Below are 24,370 nucleotides of genomic sequence, written 5' to 3' on the forward strand. Positions count from 1 at the left end.
GTGGGGACCAAGGTAGCCTTGTTAAATCTGGCCACCGTGTGATCCACTTGAGGAGGCACACACCAGCGCGCAGCCGCAAAAGGGTAGAGAAGTTGAAACTTCTTGGGCACCACGAAAGTGTGTTTTTAAGTTACGCCATAGCTCATTCACCTTATGGTGAAATTCTGCAGGGCAAGGAAAAACCTGTGCCATCTTGCGGGTCCTGTGTGTGTGTGTACCGAAAGAGGACACAACACCCAGAGGGGTGGGCTCATCCTCCAAATGTAGTGTTTCCTTTACTGCTAGGAAGTCATCCACCCCTGCGACCTCTGCCACACCCCCTCCAGACTCGTGCGGGTCCTGAGAAGAGCGAGACCCCGAAAGAGCCACGCTACCTACAGCAACTATGTCACACTCAGAATCAGAAGAAAAGGAAATCCTAGGACTTTTCCTAGCAGCACGTTCAGACATCAGCACATCCATTTTTGCCACCAAAGTTGCCACAACAGCCGCCAAATTAGTCTGGTTAGAGGATTCGGAGGACCCTGAATCCCCCACCACAGCTGGAGGGAATTTGCTGTCCTGGGATTCCATAACCGTAATAAAACTTTTTAAAACTGGCCCTTTAAGAGCGCCACGGACCCCGCAGCGCACCGCTATAGAGACTGAAACACAGACCCCCCGCAGGGACAAAACTGACCAGGAAGATTGCACAAACTAGGACAGGAAAGGAACAGCAGGACAGAACCCCACAGTGTTACCAGCTCCTTCGGTCGGCTCTGTGAGAAAGGAGGAAGTGATGTCATCGCTGGAGGCTGAACTGAGGCTGCAGACCAAGGGAAAATGGATGCCTATTGAAACTAATGGGAGGCTTCGGCAAGATGGCCTCTGACATGTGCTTGGAACGATCGTTTGCCACACGCAAGATGGCGCCGCAAGGCGCCAAAATCACTACATAGCATGCTGCATAAAAGCCCATAATGAAGCCAGACATGCTGCCCACACTTAAAATGGCAGACCGGCGGTTAACCCCGCAGCGGTCGCCGCATGTGTCTGCACCTCCAAGCACTCTAAAGTGACCTCAGAGGGACCCCCCAATCCCCCACACAGCGCTGCTGTGAGAGCATAAAAACCCCCGCAGGAACTGGGAACAGGGAGCCCAAAACGCACAGACACAGGGGGACACTACAGACACACGGGACTGCCGACCCCAGACAGAGGCCCCACACAGAATGTACTTACCTGTACCCGATGGCGTGGGGTGCCTCTCATCAAGCGGGAAACCGCCCACCCTCAGATGGCAGGGGGAGTGCCGCCAGCCCGAAACGTAGGACACTAGTAGTGCACGGACGAACCTATGCTGTGTCCAGTGAGGTAGCCAACTCACATGGTCATTTGTGAGGCCAGGGCGAACACATAGCCTGCAAAGCGCTCGATGGCGGGCTGGGATTCCATCTGACCCTCTGTCCTGGGGAACCAGGACGGTCAGTCCGATTCCCAGCTCCGTAAACGCAGTCTTCATCCGAAGATCCAACTAACTAGTGCTGATACAATAAACAGCTAGCAAAGTAAAGAAAAAGGACATTTCTAGAAAATAAATCATAAAAGAGAGGAAGGCTGAGACTGTAGCCTCAGCACAGGGAAGCCTATCCACTCCTAAGCTAGGCAGAAGACAAACTGAATTGGGATGGCTATTGCAGGGGAGTATTGGACTAGGACAGCCCCCATGGGTGTGACTATGTAGATAAATTGTTCTTTTACAAGTCTTATGCCTAGAAACTCCTGTGGAGAGGAAGCAATACCCCATTAGTGAAGACTGTGAATGGGCAGCGACTGTCGGAGGACGTAAGAGAAATTGGATTTTTGTAAGAACTTACCGTAAAATCTTTTTCTGAGTCCTTTGACAGACGCAGCTCCCTCCCCTTTTTGGGGTTGGTTGTGTCTTTCACGGCTTGCTACGAAACTGATTTGAGAGCACAGTGTGTCTGGGGTTATGTCGTAAGGGACAGCCCCTATAGGCACATCGAGGGAAAACTTCACTGCCTAGTCTACTCCTGTAGATGGCGCATAACCCATTAGTGAAGAAGCATTAAGAGCTGCGTCTGTCAAAGGAATCAAAATGATTTTACGGTAAACTTTTACAAAAATCAATTTTTCCTCTAATCTACAGTACTGTAATTTTCTGTAAAATGCAATATGCCAACCTGGAGGTGTTCTGTACACAGATGGTGTACAGAATGCCCCCCAGAAAAGTATTTTCCTGCTTGGCTACAGCTTACAGATTTTCCCAGAAGTCTGCACTAAGATACACGTCAGATTTTGGGCATCCCCTGCAACAAAGTTTTTGGTGAGATACTCCCAAAGGGAAATGTCTAAAAGGATGCAGACCCTGCCAGTTTCCTCAGAGCCCTGCAAGTGCATCAGTCTACTGATAGTTATAAAATCACTCATTAGATTCATTCTGCACCACTATAATGTCAAACTGTACGAGTCTACAACAAAGCTTGGTAATCCCTGCAATATACATGGATCACCCAGAGGGAGTTTTGTGTTTTTTTTTTTTTTTTTTTTATCCCCCACAAAAGTGGAGTTACTCTTTAAACTTTGCTTGGCCAACAGATTGTCATTTGATTAGGTTCTTCCTCCAATGTAAATTCCAGTAGCAATGACATCCATTTTAAAATGTACTTTAGAGTAGAGATAGGGGCACCCTAGCTGGTGAGGAACTACAAGTCCCCTGAAAAATTGCAAGACTAACCGCCTCAGGCATGCCTCGCCGATACAGAGGCATGATGGGATTTGTAGTTTCATGACAGCACTCGAGGCATGATGGGATTTGTAGTTTCATGACGGCTTGAGTGCTGAGGTTGCTTACCACTGCTTTAGAGGAAAACTTATTTAAACAGCAGAGGCTAGGCTAGCATTTGGAATGCAGTCTTGTGACAGCAGTTATCCCCTGACTTAATACCCAGTTGTAGTTTAATTGTTTTAATATACGTATTCAATTTTTTTTTTTTTTTTAATGGCTATTTTCTTTTCTTTGTTAGATTCAACAAAAGGAACCCAAAACTTGGGAGTCGCAGTACAAAGATGCACAGGATCCGGCACAGTCTACATCACAAGGACCTGCTTCCTCCCAGTCTACCAGGCAAAGTGTAGCTTCCTCCCAGTCTACCAGGCAAAGTATAGCTTCTTCCCAGTCCACCAGGAAATCTTCTTCCCAGTCCACCAGGCAAAGTATAGCTTCTTCCCAGTCCACCAGGAAAGCTATAGCTTCCTCACAATCTGCTAGGAAATCAAAGTGAACAGTGAAGTTTCCCAAGCCTTATTCACACACAAGCAGACCACAAGACTTTAAGAGTTATTTATTTAAAAACAGGGTTAACATCCAAAAGGTTGAGGCTTTGTCATCTTAATTTTGCCCATCAGAGGGCGTTGGAATACCAGCAAATTCAATGTTCTTGGTCAACAAGTTGCACGGGTCTTTTTTTCTGGTAATTTCCTCCTGAAGTTGTTATGGATGCAGTTCTATGCCAAGTATTCCAGTGTGCCTTTCTTAACATTCATCAGTTCCTGATGAACTTTGTAGATAGCTGAATAAAATGTTACTGTTGGAAACCATTAATTGCCTACTTTTCTATATAGAACAATACTTGCAACCAAACATGCATGTACAGATATATCTATAAAGTCATGCTACTTTGTCATTATGGCTGCTTTGTACTATATCCTCTACAAAGGAGGTGACTAAATGTGTCAAATGGACACGTAAAACAAAAACAAAGGATTGTACTCCAGATACCAGAGGTTAAAAAAATTAAAAGGCTTGCTATACATGGGGGGGGGGGGGGGTTAAATAGAGGCACATTACATGGCTTGTTTAATTTTAAGGCCTCTTGCACACGGGGCAGCAAACTGCGCATTCCATCCTGGCATTTTTGTGGACTCATGAAGGACAGGTGCAGTGTGTATCCCCACAGCAGGCTATGACTGTACATGGTTGAACACTGTACCAATTGGTTAGAGCCCTGCATGTTTAGGGTGTTCCTGTACATGCTGTTCCTGAAAACATGGAAGGGCGCTTACTAAAACTGGTTCAGCTGTGCATAGTAACTAATAAGCTTCTAACTGCAGCCTGTTTGACAAAGCCTGGAAGCTGATTGGTTACTATGCACAGCTGCACCAGTTTTAGTAAGCACCCACCCCCAAATAGGGCCTGAAATGCAGGTACTACTCTACAGCATTTAGCCCCATCCAGTTAAAGCCTAACATACACTTTAACAGGCAGGGGGGCTGGACTCTGCGCCAGTCTCTCCAGGGTGTACTAAAAACACCAGTAGGAACACCACAAAGTTAGATCGCCCCTTATGCAAGGGCCCCTTAGAGGTTGCAATTATCTAATAAAGGGGGATGCTTTTTAGTGCTGCCATCTTATATCTAAATGGGATTGACCTTCCCTCCCAGGCACTGTTCTACCTTAGTAACAACCCTTTTTACCTGTGGGAGATGGGCAGGGTCCTTTAAATCTGACTTATTTGCTGCACTACTTTCTGCTGAAACCTTCTAAATACTGTGACTAAAGATGTCCATACACAATTTTAACCAGTTCCTGATGAACTTGCCGACATTTGCAGTGTGTGGTGGCCCTGTTGGCACCACTCTTAAATTAAAAACCCACACTGGGTGTTTTTTTTTGCCTTCCTCTTGCTACAGAGGGGTCCAAATTACATGGGATGTTGAAGGCCCTTAAATCATGGGGTTGAGTCACCAAAACTGGAGAGTGCAAAATCTGGTGCAGCTCCAATATGGTAGCCAATCTGCTTCTAACTTCAACTTGTTCAATTAAGCTTTGACGAAAAAAAAAACCTGGCTGCGGATTGGTTTCTGTGCAGAGCTGCATCATGTTTTGCACACTCCAGCTTTTGTAAATCCAACCCATTGCTTACCTCTCAAACAGTCCAGTCCCTGAGGGGTCCCACACCAGCATACTCCTCCCAGGTGCCAGTCTTCAGGCATCTTGGCAGTCGTGGGATGGCGCAACTTGTGAGCAGCAGTCTTGCTAGCATATGGTCCAGAAGACTGCCTGCAATCTGTTGTAAAATGCCTTTACTTCCACTTTAAGATTGAGTGCATTTTATCACTGGGTCTAAAATACTTCTGCCCAAGTTCTTGGGGTACAAGAAAATTTGGCAGCCCTAAACATTCAATTGTGGCAGTGTGCATTTTTCAAATTAAAAAAAAAAAAAAAGATAATCCTTTGTACATTACAAGTTTGAAGCAAAGTTCACTTTCCTAAATCTCCCCTTTTTGTCACCCTGTACAGTGCAAGTACTTGTGTTCAGTCTCCAACTCAATCTCCATTCAATCCTAGGCCCATAATGTATTGCACAGGGACTTCTGCCCAACCAGATATTGGCATCCATCTCTGATACCAAGCCCCATTCTCCCATCAGTTGACAGCCCAATGTGAGAACTTTAGAGAGGGGCTCTAGAAATGGTGGGGGGCTTACAATTCATACTGGTAAATTCATGACTTTACCAGAGTTCAGATTAAACAGACTAGCTCACTGCCAACCTTGCTGCACCCCCTTCCTATTCCTTGATTTAGTACTTTTCACCCAGAGACTAAAGGCCTGTACACACGATAAGAAAATCTGAATTAAAAATTTAGTCAAACATGCCGATTTTCAGATGATTAGTATAGTATAAATAAAAAATAAATATAGTGCTTTCAACAGCAGTTTTCGCCCGAAAAACATGAGAGCAAAACTAGGCATGCTCAGAAACTAAAGAATACATACAAAACAATTCAACACACAGTTACATAGTAGATGAGGTTGAATAAAGGCATTAGTCCATTCAGTTAAACCTGTGTTTGTCAGTGACCTGCTCATTTCCCATAATCCTAAATGTTATGATCTGTGAGATGCATGTCCAAACGTTTTTTAAAAGTAGCCATACTCCCTGCAGCTACCACAATTTGTGGAAGAGTTCCACATTCTCACCACCCTTCCAGAGAAGAACCCCTTATGCAACGTGCGGTTAAACCGCCTCTCCTCTAATCTCATTGTGTGGCCACGTGTCTTCTTGCACTCCTTGGGACTGCGGAGGAAGTCGTGGTTGACGTAACTCGTACGGGCGAGTATCCTGCACACGCTGTAGTACCCATATCTATGTCCATGCCCGCACTGGCTTAGTGCCAACTCGTATGATTGGTTTTCTGTTTTTTTTTTTTTAACCCCAATAAAAGTATACTTTCCAGTGAGCACTAGATCGTTGTATTTATTTTACACATGTATCGTATCATGATGGTGGAGAGAGGAGTGTGAGGAGGCGACCACCCCTCTATTCCCTTCATTGTGTCAGACACTGCGGATCTGGTAATCTTTCACCTGGAGTACCTTTGCACAGAGGGAGGACAGTAGGAAGCTACCTATCCACGCCTATTAGCGCCTGTGTGTGCACAAAGCGGGTTTGGCTCATAACTTGTGAGCCAAACCAGGAGGTGAGCGGCCAGCATTATCATTTATGCACCAAGGCACTTTTTAGTTATCCAAGCACTTGCACCTGGTCTCTTGATACCTACACAGATTAGAAGATCATCACCCACTTTTATGGACTTTGGTGCACTTATTTTTGATTCTTATTTTCACACTATCGTATGCATATGTGTGACTATTTATTTGCATGAGCACTCGTGATATTTATTTATCATAACAATTGTTTTTTCTTTTCACCAAAATTTTTTTATCACCTGGATTGTCTAATTATCACAATTTTAAGAGCACTTGCACTTTGATTGTGATAGATTTTTATACGTATTTATTCATTTATAGACACAGATGGTTTGTTAATTGACACTCAGTGTATATTTAATGTATTCATTCTTTGGCATTACATAGTTTTTATTTTTGGATTGTTTCTGGTGTAGGGTGAATGCACTTTTATGTTGGCAGCCATTGGTCCCCATATCTGGCTATTAGCTATTATTGGGGTATTCTCTTTTTTCATCTTCTATTGGTTAGTGCTGATTAATTACTTTTTATCAACTATTACTCCTTGGGACTAAATGATTTCTACCTAGGATTGCCATTGAGGTATTTGTAGATCACGATCATGTCCCCCCTCTCAGGCATCTCCTCTCTAAGGAGAATAAATTAAGCTCTTGTAATCGCTTCTCATAATTAAGGTCCTCCAATTAGTTTAGTTGTCCTTCTTTGGACTCTCCAGTTCCAGCACATCCTTTCTCAGGAGTAGTGGTAGGATTATAGTTTTATCTCTGGAGTATATCCCCCTTACTTAGGCTAATGTCTGCTGGCTTTGACAGCCGCAGCCTGACATTGCATGCTACTGCTTAGTCTATCCTCCACTAGAACCCCAAATCCTTCTCCATTCTGGGTCCCCCCCCCAAGCATAATTCGCTTTTATGTTTTTTTTGCCCCCAAGTGTGTAATACTTCTCTACGTTAAATCTTATTTGCCACAGAGGTGCCCACTCTAATTTGTTCAGGTCTTTCTGTAAGATTTTTATATTTTGATGAAGTTCTTGCCCTACATATCTTTGTGATCCACAAAAACTGAGATTGAGCTACTGATTCCGTTGTTATTGATGAATAAATTAAACAAAATTGGTCCTAGGACTGAGCTCTGGGGGACCCCACTTACCACTCTAGAGCAATCTGAATATGTGTTATCACCACCCTTTGGACACGCCCATGTAACCAGTTCTCAAGCCAAGAACAAACCCTGAGGTTGATGCCTGCAGACTTTAGCATGTATAATAAGCGTTTGTGGGGAACAGTGTCGATTGCCTTAGCAAAATCCAGATTATACCACATCCACAGTTCTAGCTCACCTCCTCGTAAAAATGTTAGATTGGTTTGGCAAGAACATCCTTTTGTGAACCTGTACTTATTGCTGTTGATACTGTTGTCCTTAACAAAATCTTGGATGTAATCCCTTATGAACCCTTCCAATAATTTACATACAATTGATGTCAAGGCTGACCACTCTATAGTTTCCTGGAATATCCTGCCTCCCTTTTTTGAATATTTAATTCTGTCTGAGAATTTTCATATGAAAGTAACCTCTTCACTTTCCATATGAGACTGGCATGCAATAAAATACAATTTGTCCAATAATCTGATTGTGTGTGTGTGTGTGTGTGTGTGGGAGGCTTAAGGCTCCTTTCACAGGGTGGGTTTGTAGCCGCTTCCAGGGGCAAGAAATACCAATTTATGCAAATCGGCATTGGTCACTTAGCCCATTTTAAATTATAAAATAACTGGATGAGAGCGGCCACAGAGCGATAAGGACAGATACCCAAGCCTGACCACAGTCAGATTTTTATCAAAGGCTGCCTTTATGCTGCTCATTACTCACCTATGGTATACCTTGAGGGTTGTTGGCTAGACAATGCTTCGCTTGCATTTCTGGCCTTCTCATAATTCATACTCTAATCTGACTATGCTGTCACATATTCTCACTGCACTGTCAGTTTGACAAGTAATTTTTCTTTTGCAATAAAGCCCTAGAATGCGGTATGGAATGTCTAGAAAGCTTGCTGAGTGAAAGGTGTTAAAATCTACACCTGGACAATCGCAATGCATATTAAAAATGAGAACAAACCTGAACTTCAGCATTTTATATCACATTGACTGTTTGGGCTTTCTTACAAAGTGCATATTTTCCCTTTGAGGACTCTCAAGCCCAGAATCTTTCCTGCTGACAATTGCTGCTCTGTCACACCAACACAAACTACTTCCCAGCTCATGAGTGTAACAAAGTAGAACTAAACTCTTGTTCCCAATATAATATGTCCCTATTGTTAAAAAATGAAGTATTTTACAAATTATTTGAAATCTTGCCTCTCATCATGTTATGTCTACTTTAGTTATTAGGTCTCTAGTGCAGGTGTACAAAATCCTCAGTTTGACTTTCCAGTTAGGCTCCATTCACGCTTGGACAAGTCACATCCAATTCTTTTCAATGGCATCCATTCCAATCAGTGCGACTTAGAAATGACACCCGCACAACTCTGATCCAGAGTGTAAAATCAAATCGGTCACGCTGGAAATCATGTGACTTTAGAGACATGCTAGTGAGAATGGAGCCTCATGGGCTATACACACTAAGATTTTCTGAAGACTTTTTCCTTTAGACTTACCAAAACCATGAGGTCAAACCTAAACTTTCAATTTGTATGCAATCTGGCAGGCCCTTGCACTACATAGAAAAGGTAAGTCTGCAGATAATCTGCATGTGTGTACGGGGCATTAGTCCTACATTTGCCATTGCACAAGTACAAAGGTGGGCACACAAGACAGGACAAGGATTTCATGATGTAAAGCACAGCAATGGTTAAAAGCAAGATCATATAAATTCCCCTAACCTATGCAAATGAGGGTGAATGAAGCTCAGACAAGCACTCCAATTCTTGACTGTTGTGCAGTGTACATATAAGCATCCACAGGAAGCATGTATGGCCTTCACTATGCCAGAAGAATTCAATGTTGGAAAATTTCACTTAAAAAAAAAATATGCACTTTTTGCAGGTAGAAAAATGTGCAATTTACTTATGTTTTTATAGGTGCCTGGAAAGCATTGCATCTACGATCAGCAAATTGCAGGTGCAATGCAGGACGCCTACAGACTCAGTGTAAGCTGTGTGCCCAGAGAGGCAGGCAGTTTCTGAAAGACAAGAATTATTTACCTAGAGTGCGCACTCAACAGTCTGGTAGTTCTAAAAGCACTACAAGCCACAGTTGATAAGGCTGTCAGAACTTGTAGTTCATTAACATGATCACGCTGTTCTCAAATAGGGACAGCAGGTACAGGGGAGAAGATCCCTGCATGCTGTCAGAGGGTTCAGAGTGGGATATGGAATATTGCATTGCTTTACTAAAGGCACGTTGCAAGTGCACTCCTTTTTCACAGAGCTTAGTGAATGTGGTGGATCTTTACTAAAATACCAAGCTGGTGCAAGGAAAAATGCTGAGCTTCACCCCATTTACTATGCTCTAGGGAACATAAGTACACAGTTTTTTTGCCTTTAGTAAATCAAGCCCCTACAACTCTATATACAGTACCAGCTTTTTTTTCAAACTTTTTACCCCAGGAGGCACCTTTGAGTTTTCCTGGTCTCAGGTAACCCCCCTAGTAAGATTAGTCCAGTGGGGGCCTTTAGAACACCAGAGGAGCGAAGGCAAGACCAAAAGGTAACGCCACAAATTGATAGTGCCCCTTGCCCAGGGCAAAATGAAGAAAACACATATTGGAATATGACGGTAAGCATCCTTGAGATCGATAGCTTGCCTTCATCAAGGTGATCTTCTGGCTTCTATTACCCTGCAGATAGACTTCATCAAAAATTTCTGAACCTGCACAAAGTGGTTCAGAGCCTTGAGGTCCAAGATCGGAACAAACCTTGCCTTCCTGGGAACTGTAAACCAGATTTGAATAAAAACGTTTTAACTCTGGAACAGGCGCAATGATTCCTTGTGCTAACAGGTCCTGCTGCACTGCCCCATAGAAACCCTGTAGCTGATTGTGAGACAGGCGCAAGTTGGAAGGAAAGAACCTTGCCGGAAGCAAGTATTGAAACTCGATCTTGTAACCCAACCCATTTGTCTTGAATGAACAAGGTCCACGGGTCTGGAAAAAGGTGACGACAACAACCCCCACCACCCCAGATGTGGGTGAGGGAACCCCCTTCAGGCTGGTCTGCAAAACTGGTAGTGCCCACTTTCCACTAACCATTCCACGGTCTCTTGGAGCCTCCCGCAAAGTTACGGGTGGATCTCAAACCCTTTTCTGCGATTCAGGCAGACAAAAGGGCCGCTTGTGAGCCGAGAAAAAAGAACCATGTTTACGACGAGGTTCCGTATACCTAGCAACTTGCGGAAGTAATCTTAACTCCCATAAGGCCCTTAATGATCTCTTCCAGAAAAGGCACCGAACAAACGGTCACCTACAAAAGGTAGGTCAGTCACTATCCTTTTAGAAGCCCGGTCGGCTGACCAGTACTTCAACCAAATCATGCTGCGAAGAATCACCGCCGTCACAGATACCTTGCCAGGCCGCATCACAAATGTACTGTAGCCCCTGGGTGAACTGATCCGCCAGCTCAGGAGGGCGTTGACCCCCTTCCAGATTCTGGCGTAAAATGTTTCACCCATTCCGTTAAAAGTCTGCTATCACCTTGGTATCCCAAACACCAGCCTCAACATTGAACCTGCTGCGGTGAAAAGGTAACGGAGCAGAACCTTGGCTCACTTGTCCACAGGATCCTTCAAAGGATGGAGACTCTTCCACCAGCACCTTTTCATGCACAGCGGATGAGGATTCGTCCACACTCAGGAGGGGCAGGCGTTTCTTGCTAGGTCGCCTTTGCAGGGCCATATCAACCTTCGATACAAGTGAGTGCAGGGCTGCCACCAAGGCACACAGACCTAGAGGGGCCTGCAGCTTCAAGGAGTGGGTCAGGTGGTGATACACACTCCAGAGGCTCTATGAATAATCAGAGTCGCACTGTGCACAAAAAAGTGTGTTTTTTTTTTTTAAAAAGAACCGCAGCACCCATGGCGCTGTATATAGCAGAGGGAGGTCCGTATACTCACTAGAACTCACCATCCCACAGCTGGAGAGCGCTAAACAGCCTGCCACACTGATCGAAGAGGAAGCACCAACACTAGAGGCCCCCCACAGCACAACACCATACTACAAGAAAATGCCCGCCGCTATTTACAATGGGCGACCAACGCAGTGGAACCCGCTAGGGAGAGGGGGGAAATCTTGAGGGGAGGAAGGACACGGGGGGGGGGGGGGCAACCACCCCCAGGGAGAGCTCTCGACCACCCCAGCAATTCCTAGAGAAATGAGGGGGGACACTGTTCACCACACCTTGGCATTAGGTGGGCAGCCATCCACTGCACCATCTTGGAATGGGGGTGCTACGGCCCAAGGTACGCTGCGTCTCTGCTGTTGTGACCTCATAAGGCATTTCACTTGCCGGCCAGCCCTGGTCCAGTGGGGCTTTGTTGCAGCCAACCTAGTGTGGAGCTAATAGTTGGGTTGCGCTCACAGGCCAGACAGGGAGAACCATAAGGAGCTAGGAGATCCAGTGTTCAGTACAGCTGTTGATTATAGTTCACACAGGAACAGGTTCCTTGTAGTTTACACAGGAACAAAAAATGAAAAAATGCGAGGACCGCAGATCCCAGCAGAGAGCCAGGTCCTTACTAGGCAGAAAAAAAAATGAAGTCCTATAGCAGGAAGTGATGGTATACCCCCTGGGGCTGCCTCAGGAGTGTAGCCAAAATAGTTTCCACCTAGTCCTACTGAAGAGAGCAGCATATGCCCAAGGGTCTAGAAGACATGGAGCTGTGTCTGTCAGTGAATGAAAGAGAAAAAAATATATAAAATTTAAAACTAATTTTTTATACTAGTAATGGCAGTGATCAGCGACTTATAGCGGGACTGCAATAATCCAGCGGACAATCAGACACTGAGATTTTGCGGGAACCAAATGACCCTCATATAGTCAGTGCTAAAAAAAATAAAAAATGCACTGTCACTGTACTGACACTGGTTAGGCCCACGGTTAACCCTTTGATCGCCTTAGATGTTTAACCCCCGTGTACTGTGTTAGGCGCTTTTAGTAAGGGAAGAGATGGATTTTATTCTCTGCTTTGCGCCCGCAGATCGGCTTCTGCTTGTGTAATCACAATAGAAGCAGCCCACCCTCTGCAGGCAGAAGTGCAGATCCACATGATTCTGCACAGGAGAGCTGCCCTGTAGCAGTAAATCTGCTATGAAGCTGTGAGTAACTGGTTAAGCAACAAAGTTCTACTTGAGAATGAGGCCTTTGCATTTGATACTCATGCACACTCAGGAGCTGGGAGACAACATGATATCTGCAGGACAGCAACAGTTCTACTTCATAGGAGTGTACCAGCTTAATGCCCCGTACACACGCAACGATTATCGGCCGACCGATCGTCTGACTTTTGTCCAGAGTGTCTTTTGTTGGCTGGAATGTGCCTAGACTGCACACAAAATTTTCTCGCCCAACAAAAATCTACTTCAGAAGTGATGTCATGTGTTGCTTTGATTTCTTTCTTCTCTGAGCATGCCCAGACTTGCTTATCAGATTTTTCCCTGTCGAAATCTGTACTGACTGCACGAAAAATCGGCTGGGTTTTGACCAAGAAAAATTTTATAGTCTGCACACCAGATTTTTTTAGGCCGAAAAGTCAGAGTCTGTTGTCGGAAGCATCATACTAACAAGCCGAAAATCGGCAGATTGGACGTTAGACGAAAATTCCCTGCCAATTTTCGACGCGTGTACGGGGCTTTAGACATTCTCAGACAAAAGTAAAGGTAAATCGGGGTAAATTTATAGCTTTGATGGGATTACATGAAATTTTTAAGAATTATTATTCCCATTCTTGCATAAGCCTTAATGAATTCCTTGCATGAAGGGAAAAAAAAATAATTTAAGCATTAGTATCCACCCACCCCTTTTACTTGCCTGAGCCCTCAGTCGATCCAGCGCTGTGCACGTCTGCAGCTCTTCTCTCCCCTAACTTCTGGGTCTCACAGGCTTTGCCGTGGCACTGGGAGCCATTGGCTCCCGCTGCTGTCAATCAAATCCAGTGACTATGAAGCAGGGGTGGGGAGAGTCTCACTGTCTACAGAAGCAGACAGCAAAGCTCAGGAGCGAGCCCAAAGAAAGCAGCTTTCTATGAGGGTGGAGGAGCCAGAAGAGCCAGCGAGAGGTCCAAGAAGATAGGGTTTGGGGCCACACTGTGCAATTCCATTGCACAGAGCAGGTAGCTATAGATCAGTTATTAAAAAAAAAAAAAGCCACAACATTTACAATCACTTAAGGTAAAACAAATATGCGTAGCTACTTTTTTGGGAAATTAAAAACAAAAATTAAGTTACCATTTTAGAGAACAGGTCTTTTTTAATACTGCAAATGTATACGTTTTAGGCAGAGATGTCAATTTAGGTTTACTGACAGTTTCAGTTCTGATAAGTTTTCTAATGCTTACCACGTTACTTTATTTTCTCCTTTAGATCTCCCAACTACTATGTTGTATAAGGGCATGCCTGATTGGATACAGATTGGATAGTTTAGGTAGGTCTATAGATTACATCACTTTGGTAAGCCTAAAGTTGGTCAGTGTAAAATGTGTGAGGAGCTTAGGGCTCCATTCACACCTATGCGACTTGTCACGGAACTTTGGATACAAAGTCCCATGAGAAGCCACAGCCTATTGTTTTCAATGGCGCTCGTTCAAAACTGTGCGACTTGATGAAAAGTTGCTTGCACTGCTTTGATGTGACTTAGCAGTAATGTCTAATCAAGGTCGCACTGGAAGTCGTGCAAGTGTGAATGGAGCCCAAGGGCAACTTCATATACTATGGGGACATGTATGAACAGTCATTCCTCTATGGTGTGACTGTATGAACTATCATACTTCTATCAGAGGTCGCGTTTTGTGACAACCCTGGGACTGGAAAATTAAAAAAAAAAAAAAGTTAATTGCGGCAAGGCACATCCATCATGACTGCCCCTGTACAAAACTCCATAGACCTGTCTTGCAATAGTGCAAATTAAAGCAGTTTTTTTTGTCGTCTTTTTAAGAATGAGAAAGAGGGAGGGGGGGGGGGGGGGGAATGTACTCAAGACTGTTTGCAAGCCAATACATGTAGGTAAGGAAAAAAAAAAATATATAATAAAAAAAAAGGGTACAGCATTGCCCTTTTTCTGTTGGACCAAGTCACTGTTCAAAAGCTAAAAGTTTAAAAAAAAAATAAAAAATGTGCCCAATGCAGGACACGTTCTAAAACCTCTAAAAAGTCCACATTATCTGGTTTATGGCTCTTCTGTTAGTGTTTTTCTTATTTTGGAAATTCTTATTTCGGAAAAAAAAAAAAAAAAAGTCCACTTCTTTGATCACTCATTTTAAAAATGTTCAGGGACGGTATCCAATGCCTCCTCTGGATCACGAGACACTTCTACATTCTAGAAGAAAACACAAAAGAACTGTTAAAAATTCTGTACACATCCTCATGTTACTTCACTGCACAACATCTAGTTGGATCAAGGTTTAAAGCGGAGTTCCACCCTAAAATTATACTTACCTCCATCTTCTTGCTCCGGGTCACCTGAAAAACAAATGGATAATCGCAATTTTTTTTAAATTACCTTCTTCAGAAGAAAATATACTTGCCTTACTTCCTCACCTCGGCGGCCACGGCGATTCGTCACTTCCTGGCTTGCAATGATTCCTGGGAGCTGAATGTCATTGCTCCCAGGAATCAATGCACCGGCCCTGACGTCCGTTCCGGTGCAGGCGCCGTCATACCTTGATAAACAGCTTCTGGGCATGCCCAGAAGCTGTGCAGGGATGACGCTGCGGCACCGGAAGTGACGGCGGGGCCGGTGCAGTGCATCGTGGGACCGAAGAGGACGCAGAAGAGGATCGCGCTGGCTTCAAGTTGCCCACACCTGAGATGGCAGCGCTGGAGAAGACCTTTTCAAGGTAAGTATTTCTTCTAAAAGGTAAGTGCAACTCGGGACAGATCAGAGGCTATCCATTGTGGAATGCACTAGCCCTGACTGTCCCGGGGGTATTTTTATGAAAAAAAAAACTTTCCCATGGTGGAACTCTGCTTTAAGTTTGTTTAAATCAAAGAATAAATGAGTCTAAACTACCCATGTTACATGGAAAGCTGGAGATAAAGGGGTTGATTTACTAAAAGGTATTTTTAGTAAATGAGGTGAGGCTTCACTTTGCAGTTTTTCTTTGCATGTGATTAGGGATTCTTTGCATTTTTGCTTGCACATGATTGATGACTTCCAACTACACTTGCAGAGTGCAGGGTCTTTCTGCCTTTAGTAAAATCAACCCCATAATGCACACCTTTACAGAATTTTATAAAGTGAATGTGTTCACATCTGCGGATGCTTTCTTTGGCCACAAGGTTTTGCATGCTGCTGCTTAGAGGACCTGGTCCTCTTTGAGGGTGTATTTTTTTTTTATTTTTTTTTTTTAGATGAGCACCAGTTCTTGGTTGAGCTCCATATTACCTGGTTTGCTATGGTTTAGCCTTGGCAAATTTTCTTCTGCTGTTCCCACCCCTCATGTTTAACACTGCTTTGGGACGTCCCAATGGTTAAGATCAGGAGCGGTGTTAGTCAATGAATGATAGGGAAAATAGGATTTTTGTCTTACCCATTTCTCTGATGTTCATGGATGGACACAGCTTCTGATCTTAACCATTGGGTTTACTGCCCCTTACAAGAGTAGGACACCAAGTAGAAAAAAAGCTTGACTATGCCTATGGTCAGTCCCAGGGGGTATACTCCCACTCAGCTCTAGGCACTCAGTTTTGTTACAAGCAGTGTCAGCTATAGGCACTCGATTTCTTCTGAGAGTATACCCCCTGGGACTAACCATAGGCATAGTCTAGCTTTTTTTCTGCCTAGTGTCCTACTCCTGTAGGGGCAGTAAACCCAATGGTTAGGAAGATCAGAAGCTGTGTCTGTCAATGATCAGAGCAATGGATTTTACGGTAAGATAAAAATCCCATTATTCATCCTTCCATAATGAAACAATTTAATCCGCACAATCTTGTGAGTAAACCGTTTCAAGCATCCCTGCTTTTATCCAAGCTCACATGGATAGAACTTAAGAAATAGCAGGGGTGCTAGAATTTTTTTTTTTTTTGCTTACTTACAAGATTGTGCAGATTACATTGTTTCACAATATAAAATAAAGGACAAATAGAGAGGGAGAATCTCCCCTAACGGGGCATAGACCGGGGAAAAAAATAGTGTGCAGCAGCCCCTCTAATACTTACCTGAGCCCCATCTCAAACCAGCGATGTTGCATGAGAGACTCAGCTGTCCGGGACTCTCCCTCCTGATTGGCTGAGACACACAGTAGGCTCCCGCTGCTGTCAAAGTCAATGAGCCAAAAAGAGGAGAGAGAGGGGGACCAAGCCACAGCTACAGCAGCAGCTCAGGTGCCCCTATAGCAAGCCGCTTGCTGTGGTGGGCACTTGGCAGGAGGGAGGGACCAGGAGCGCCGGCCAGGGACATAAGAAGAGGATTGGGGCTGTTCTGTGCAAAACCATTACACAAGAGCAGGTAAGCAGATCATTTATTTTATTTTTTGGTAAAAAAACAAACAGACTAGTATCACTTTAAGCTGGCCATTGATGGATCAAAATTTCGATCTCTGTATGACTGTCCTCTGACAAAAGTCAATTGTTAAGATTGACTTCTGTCAAAAGGAAATGTTGGAAAACTTTTCTTGGATCAGCAGCTGCAGCCACTTATCAGTGTATTCTGATAGAGCCTCACTATCAGAATACAGTGTCTCAGTGAGGCAGTTTCCTCCATCCACCTCAATCGGGAGGATGAAGGAGGAATTTGTTGTTTTTTTTTTTTTTCAATCAGCATGCTGGCTGATCGAAAAATGCACCATAAGAGGCCATTTGGTAACCAGTCATCTTGTCACACCAGCAAAACCAGGTGGCAAGAAAATCTGAAGTTTGCATGCCCTGCACATAAATCACTTCTAAAAGTCCTCCAGTAATCCCAACCTACCAATGGCTTTTCCCTATGTGTGTTCACAGCTTCAATATTCAGGTAGATGGATTCAACTTTACAACCTGCAAGCAAAGTAGTAAGATGATGATAAATAATCTGTTTTTATACAGTACTGAAAACAGTGCTAAAAATAAGTTACTCTATATACAAACCTTGATTACCCTCTTTTTTCCTCTAAAACCTCAAATGTACACCCTAAATATTTTCTTAGTATACCTGGCATCATGCCTCATTGTATACAGTTTTCTTTAGCAACTTTTTTTTGTTTTGTGAATCCGTTGCAAAATTTCTTACCTGAAGATCCTGCCATTACCCAGGTTGTCATCCAGGCTCACAACGCTAAGCCACTGCCTCACAATCAACAGCACGTCATTTTATCTTGCAGTTCTGCCTCTCTAGTTATCTACCTGGACTTCAAAGTATTTGCATATAGTCATGTTTCATGTTGGCCTCTGTAGATACTAAAGACGTGAAAAAAGGAAAAAACAGCGAGCGCTCAGCCCGCTAATAAAAATACAACGAAGAAGAAAAAAAAAGGACAAGGCAGCTGGCACTCAATAGGTGTCCACACTAATAGCACTATAGCATACAAACAGGGCAGCGCCCAAAAAATTAATATTGCTGTTGCATATACCAAAGGATCCATCTATATAGATTTTCACTATCATTTGGTATATGCACACAAATATTACATGCTTTTGGCGCTGCCCTGTTTGTAGGCTATAGATACTAAAGACGCATTATTTTGCTGCTGTGTGTTACAATGAGACCTGTACATAAAAATTTGTCCAAATGACTGTTTTCCCCTGAATAGGTGGTGCTTGCAATCTAATTCTCTGTAATGCAACTGTACATACAGGTGCATCTCAAAATTAGAATCAAGGATTTTTAATACAGAAATGTTGGCTTACTGAAAAGTACGTCCGAAAGTACAGTATAGTATGCACTCAACACTTAGTCAGGGCTCCTTTTGCATGAATTACTGCATCAATGCAGCATGGCATGGAGGCAATTAGCCTGTGGCACTGCTGAGGTGTTATGGAAGCCCAGGTTGCTTTCATAGTGGCCTTCAGCTCATCTGCATTTTTGGGGTCTGGTGTCTCATCTGCCTCGACAATACCCCGCAGATTCTCTATGAGGTTTAGGTCAGGTGAGTTTAATGATCATGGTATCACTGTGCTTGATTGGCCAGCAAACCAGGTATTGGTACTTTTGGCAGTGTGGGTACGTGCCAAGTCCTCCTGGAAAATGAAATTGGCATCTCCATAAAGCTGGTCAGGAGAGAGAAGCATGAAGTGCTCTAGAATTTCCTGGTAGAGGGCTGTGCTGACTTTGGACTTGATAACACAGTGGACCAACACCAGCAGAATCATGCAAAAGGAGCCCCGACCAAAGTATTGAGTGCATACTATATGGTACATTGGACACATTCTTCAGTAAGCCAACATTTCTGTATAAAAACAAACAAAAAAAAAAAATTAGTCTTCTGTAATATTCAATTTTTCTGAGATATTGAATTTTGGGTTTTTACTAGCTGTAAGCCATAATCACCACAAGAAAAATGCTTGAAATATCACTGTAACGTATCTATAGAAAATATACGAGTTTCACTTTTTGAATTGAATTACTGAAATTAACTTTTTGACATTCTAATTTTATGAGATGCACCTGTATATAAGAAACGGAGAAAGCAACCAGCTTTTGTTAGCATTTCTCCCTCTCCTTGCTCAATCCCACACCTTACTATTTTGAGGACTAAGCCACCCACCATCGTGATTGGAGGGAGCAAAGCCGAGCCAGTGACCACAAGCTTGGTCACAGTTTGTTTACATTATATAGCACCCTGGTTTTCAGTGGTACAGGAGATCAGAGGCAGTGTGCTATTCAGGGTAAGTGGTAACTTTTTTTTTTTTTTTTTTTTGAGTAGGTTTTTCTCAAATATATAGCTCCTGCTGCCATATTCCTTCTCAGTCTAGTGCTGTCCCCAGTGAGGCTTCTTTCACACTTTCAGCACTTCTGTAATGGAAAATGCAGTGGATTGCCTTTTAGAGGCAGTTTGCAGAGGAGGCCATGCTGCCACTTCCTAAATGCCTACCCCTCCAAGCCAAAGTGGTATTTTGCACAGAAATGCCATGCTGTTACCATGAGCTAGCAGCTGTGGCACAGTCCTATTGGCTTCAATGGGCAAGTTTAACAGGCGGTGTCAGCTGTCAAAACTTGTCATGCTGAATTAAAAATTGCTGCACTATGAAGTAATGCAGCCGCAGTAATGTGGACAGTCTTTAAAAACGCAGATCAACTGACCGTTTTTACTGCTGCCAGTGTGCACCTAGCCTTTCTCTGCTACTAAATGTCTTTTTTTTTTGGGTTGAATGACAACCAGCATCACTTAACCCACTTCCAAGCCTGGAAAGTCATGGACACAATCCCTGGGGGTGAGTCAACACACCAGCCTGGGCTCAGAATAAATTACTGCACTGAAGAGGGATCAATGCTGCTGAGGGAGGAAGGACCCATCACCAGATCAACAAGACCCCCCTTGGAAAAAGTGTGCAACAGAGAAAGGAATTGAGGACACAGATTCTTTAGTTCCTTTCTCTGTAGCCACAGCTGCACTGAAGGTGAATGAACAGGAGACAGAGGCTCCTGTTCAATCACGAACAGAAGTATAGTAAACAGTTTAATAAGCTCAGTTTTCAATGGACTCAAGAGGGATCAGTACCGATCGCCTACTGTGTCCAATTTAGAAAAGGGGCAGGTAAAGGACCCATTTACCGCCCCCTTCCCCCACTCTTCATCAACCTGTGTACCCGCAGCAGCCAGCAGGAGAGGAAAGCCAGCAGTGCTGTGGAGGGGACGAGGGGGCAAACAGATGGAGGGCAGCACACAGAGGGGGAGGGGGGGGGGGGGAGATCAGTGTGGCAGGTCGGGAGGACAATTACAGAATGTTTCACTGCGTCTCTCCCTCCAGCAGCTAAAAGCCAGTGGGAGGGAGAGGGGGAGGAACCGGCTTTGAGCTGCCAGAGGGAAAGACAGACAGTGCTGCATTGTGCAATTGTCCTCCCATCCCGCCGCACTGATCCCCCTACAGGAGGCCCAGTGATACCCCCTTGGTGGCCCTGGTTACACTTTAAGAGCTGAGCAGTACCACAACACTCTACAAGTGTTCATAAGCATATATGGAACATGAACCTACATGCGAGCCTTTAGTCATTCTTTAAGACATAAAATCAAAAAATCATCTGCAAATAGTCCATATGCTTGACTACATAAATGTGCATTTAATCCAAGGAGTATTTAATGGACGTGATATTAGGGGGATCACCCCAATCTCCACCAATGTGCCGGGGAAATGCCTGAATTAGAACACTCACCAAAAGGAGATGCTCACCCAACCTCGTGGTTAAGCTTAGAGGGCATAGATTGCAGAGATCACAGCAGCATCACACCTCAGCTTCCAAACAAGGCTGTATCACTCGGGTACATGTGGAAATAAAATGGCCTCCACTAGTGTAATAATGTTTACAACTTGCTTTATTACCACACAGTTTAACCACATTGCACTCGAAGAGGATGCACATAAATTCAGCTAGGAAGACACCCTTCGGACGCTAATCCCAGGCTCCACGCCACAGTAAAAGTTCCTTCGGATGCTCCTCCACCGCTGTCACAGTAACTATGGACACCGTCTGGTCACGCTCCTGTGGGGTGGAGCCTGGGATTAGCGTCCGAAGGGTGTCCATCTTCCTAGCTAGATTTATGTGCATGTTAATCATCTTCAAGTGAGTGCAATGTGGTTAAACTGTGTGTTAATAAAGCAAGTTGTAAACGTTATTACACTAGTGGAGGCTATTTTATTTCCAAATGTATCGGAGTGATACAGCCTTGTTTGGAAACTGGTGTGTGATTCTGCTGTGATCTCTGCAATCTATGCCCTCTAAGCTTAACCACAAGAGTGGGTAAGCATCTCCTTCTGGTGAGTGTGTTCAATTCAGGCATTTCCCCGGCACGTTGGTGGAGATTGGGGTGATCCCCCTAATATCACGTCCATCAAATACTCCTTGGATTAAGTGCACATTTATGTAGTCAAGCATATGGACTATTTGCGGATGATTTTTTGATTTTATGTCTTTTAGTCAGTCATTCTTTAAGGGTTGCATGTAGGTTCATGTTCCATATATGCTTATGAACACTTGTGTGGTGGTGAGTTGCGTTCCACCATCCCTGCGCTACTGAAATTTGTTTGATATACTTCATGACTATCATTTACCAGATTTAATTTTTTCAGATTTATTCTTTAAGTAGGAGCATATTATTAGATTACTTTTTACTCCTAAGCGCATAGGGTTTCTCGCCATATTTTTGGGTCATCAAGAACTATTGTGACTGTTTATTAGTACCACAACACTGACAAAAAAAAAAAAATGTTCTTTGAGCCACGTTTGCAGAACGAAGTAGAAACTGGCCAAATAAACCACAACATTCATCCATCAACATCAGAAACTGAAGTCAAATAAAAGTAACTCCCTTCTGGCCCTTTGATTTGCAAATTGATCACTCACCATAGGCCACGGGCGTCAGTTTCAATACTGTGTGAAGAGGACATTTCAGATATGGCAGTTCTTCTAGGGAGAATAAAAACATATTACACAGTGCATACACAAGTCCTAAGCCTAGCTATAAAAGCATGAACCAACTCCTATCAGCAGCCTTCCCTTAATGGGAGCCTAGTACATATTGCTTTCATGATGGCTGTACACGGTTTCCTGCTTCCTTTTTGAAGATGCCAATTGCCTGGCTTTCACGCTGATGTGGAGACTTCAATGCTTTCAGGGTCACTCACCCAAAACAAGTACAGAAATAAAGATATATAGAACGTTTTCCGCAGGCTTCTTTCATGTTTGAAGCCTGTCAGCTAGTATTTCCAGAAGCAATGGCAGTCTACATATTTCCCTCACACAAAACCTGCTACTCTGCTCATGCCATCTACATATCAGTTTCAACTGCTATAGGCTGGCCATGAGACTAGCAAATATCCCTGAGCAAGGTAAATTGGTACATTGGCATCAAGGTGCGGAAACCAGCAATCCTCACTAATAATGACAGTGGGAGAGAACCAGAATACTCTCCCTCTCTCCCGCATAGAGATATAAAGTTTTAGGCGGGGGGAGTACATGGTCAACACATCCCATAATACACCAATCTGTTAGCCAGGACTTGAGCCATCTGCGATAGCCTGATCTGACCGCCACATACAGCAGCACCTGCTAGCTGTCAGAGTACTTATTCAGTGAATGGCTCACAAGCAATAGTCCAATTGCTGACTAAATTTGGCTTGGTGACCCAAGTCCATCCAAACCAATAGATTGGACTTAAGCACGATACACCCCCCCCCCCCCCCAGTCTTGTGACCAGCCCACCCCTTTATCTTAAAGTGATTGTAAATGATTGCCTTGTTAAACAACCCATTCAGTTTAAAATAGAAATTAAATCCAAAACATTTTTGGATAGATATAAAATTCTAAATGCCCTTATCAGATCACATTCCCTCTGTACTCAGCTGTACAAGAGCTTTGGAGGGGGGGGGGGGGAGCAGCAGCACACAGATTTCCAGTGAATGGCTGTGCAACGGGGTCGTGTCAGGAAAAGTCTGATCATTCGAGGAGAGTACACACCAGCATAGCTAGAGAACTGACCATGGTGTGCTCTCATGCTTAGTGTGGTCAGTTTTTAATAGGAAAGCAGAGGGACTGGCAGCAACACCAGGGATTTCACACAAAGGAAGCAATTCAAAGAGAACAGGATAATTTCTCATACAAGTACATGGTACAACAGGCACATATTAGGAACATGTAGTGTTGGGGTAACAAACGATTTTAACTGCCTCCCACCCAACCTATAAACAAATGACAGCTGAGCAAGAGCACTGCTTTGCTGGGAGAATGTGATGTCCTCCTGGGGCCATGCTGCAGCACGATCTATCACCTGCTGTGCCAGTCCCGGTACCATGTGAGCAATCACAATAATCACCTGACAGTTGTACACAATTAACTACTTTCATTCATAGCCATGTATTGTGTGCTATTGTATTGATCGCCAATTGGTCACAGTGATCCCATGGTACAGACAGGGCTAGTCACAGCCTTAGTACCATGGGATAGCTGTGGTCAATCACAGCTATCACAATAGTACACACTGAATGGCAATTAATTGATGCCATTTATAAAAAAAAAAAAAAACTATTGCTTATGACAGTGATCACCACTGTTAAAAGCAGTCAGTGTAAAAAAATCCTGATCACTTCCCCCAGAGTAGAACAGTTTCAGAATGTTAACACTGCACTGCTGTGGTCAAAGTCAAATGTTTTATTACCTTTTTTTTTTTTATTATATATATATATATATATATATATATATATATATATATATATATATATATATATATATATATATATATATATATATATATATATATATATATTATATATATTATATATAGTCACCATCAGTATCCCCGATCACCACCGCACCAATCATTCATATGACAGTTTCAGGGACAGCATGTACAAAATTTGAACAAAAAAGTTAAATTTCTTAATTTTCCAAAAAAAAAAAAAAGGTGACACATAAATAAATGACAGAAAAACTCGCAATGCCTCTTACTAAATACCTTGAATGGTCTACTTTCCAAAAAGAGATCACATAGGGGGTATTTGTACTGTCCTGGGATTTGAGGGACTCTAGAAATGAGACACTGTCAGTAC

At 43.5% G+C, this 24,370-nt stretch overlaps 2 protein-coding genes across 4 annotated transcripts in view; one reads left to right on the plus strand and one right to left on the minus strand.

Moving 5' to 3' along the window:
• Positions 1-3,462, plus strand: part of LOC309561000 (non-structural maintenance of chromosomes element 3 homolog) — an 80,835-nt gene extending 77,373 nt beyond the window's left edge. The window contains exon 10 of the mRNA XM_082264708.1: positions 3,027-3,462. Within this exon, the coding sequence (XP_082120834.1) occupies positions 3,027-3,284 (258 nt within the window). The 3' untranslated portion in view covers positions 3,285-3,462. The remainder of the gene's footprint in view (positions 1-3,026) is intronic.
• Positions 3,463-14,900: 11,438 nt separating this feature from the next.
• Positions 14,901-24,370, minus strand: part of PFKFB1 (6-phosphofructo-2-kinase/fructose-2,6-biphosphatase 1) — a 141,004-nt gene continuing 131,534 nt past the window's right edge. For 2 of the 3 annotated variants that reach the window (XM_082263671.1, XM_082263670.1), the window contains exons 12-14: positions 22,170-22,232; positions 17,605-17,669; positions 14,901-15,012 (exon numbers count right to left, since the gene is read on the minus strand). In XM_082263671.1, the coding sequence (XP_082119797.1) occupies positions 14,953-15,012; positions 17,605-17,669; positions 22,170-22,232 (188 nt within the window). In that variant the 3' untranslated portion in view covers positions 14,901-14,952. The remainder of the gene's footprint in view (positions 15,013-17,604; positions 17,670-22,169; positions 22,233-24,370) is intronic. The other variant, XM_082263669.1, reaches the window with a different exon arrangement.

The sequence above is a fragment of the Pelophylax lessonae genome (assembly GCF_965119305.1).
Source record: "Pelophylax lessonae genome assembly, chromosome: 7".
Classification (NCBI taxonomy): Eukaryota; Metazoa; Chordata; class Amphibia; order Anura; family Ranidae; genus Pelophylax; species Pelophylax lessonae.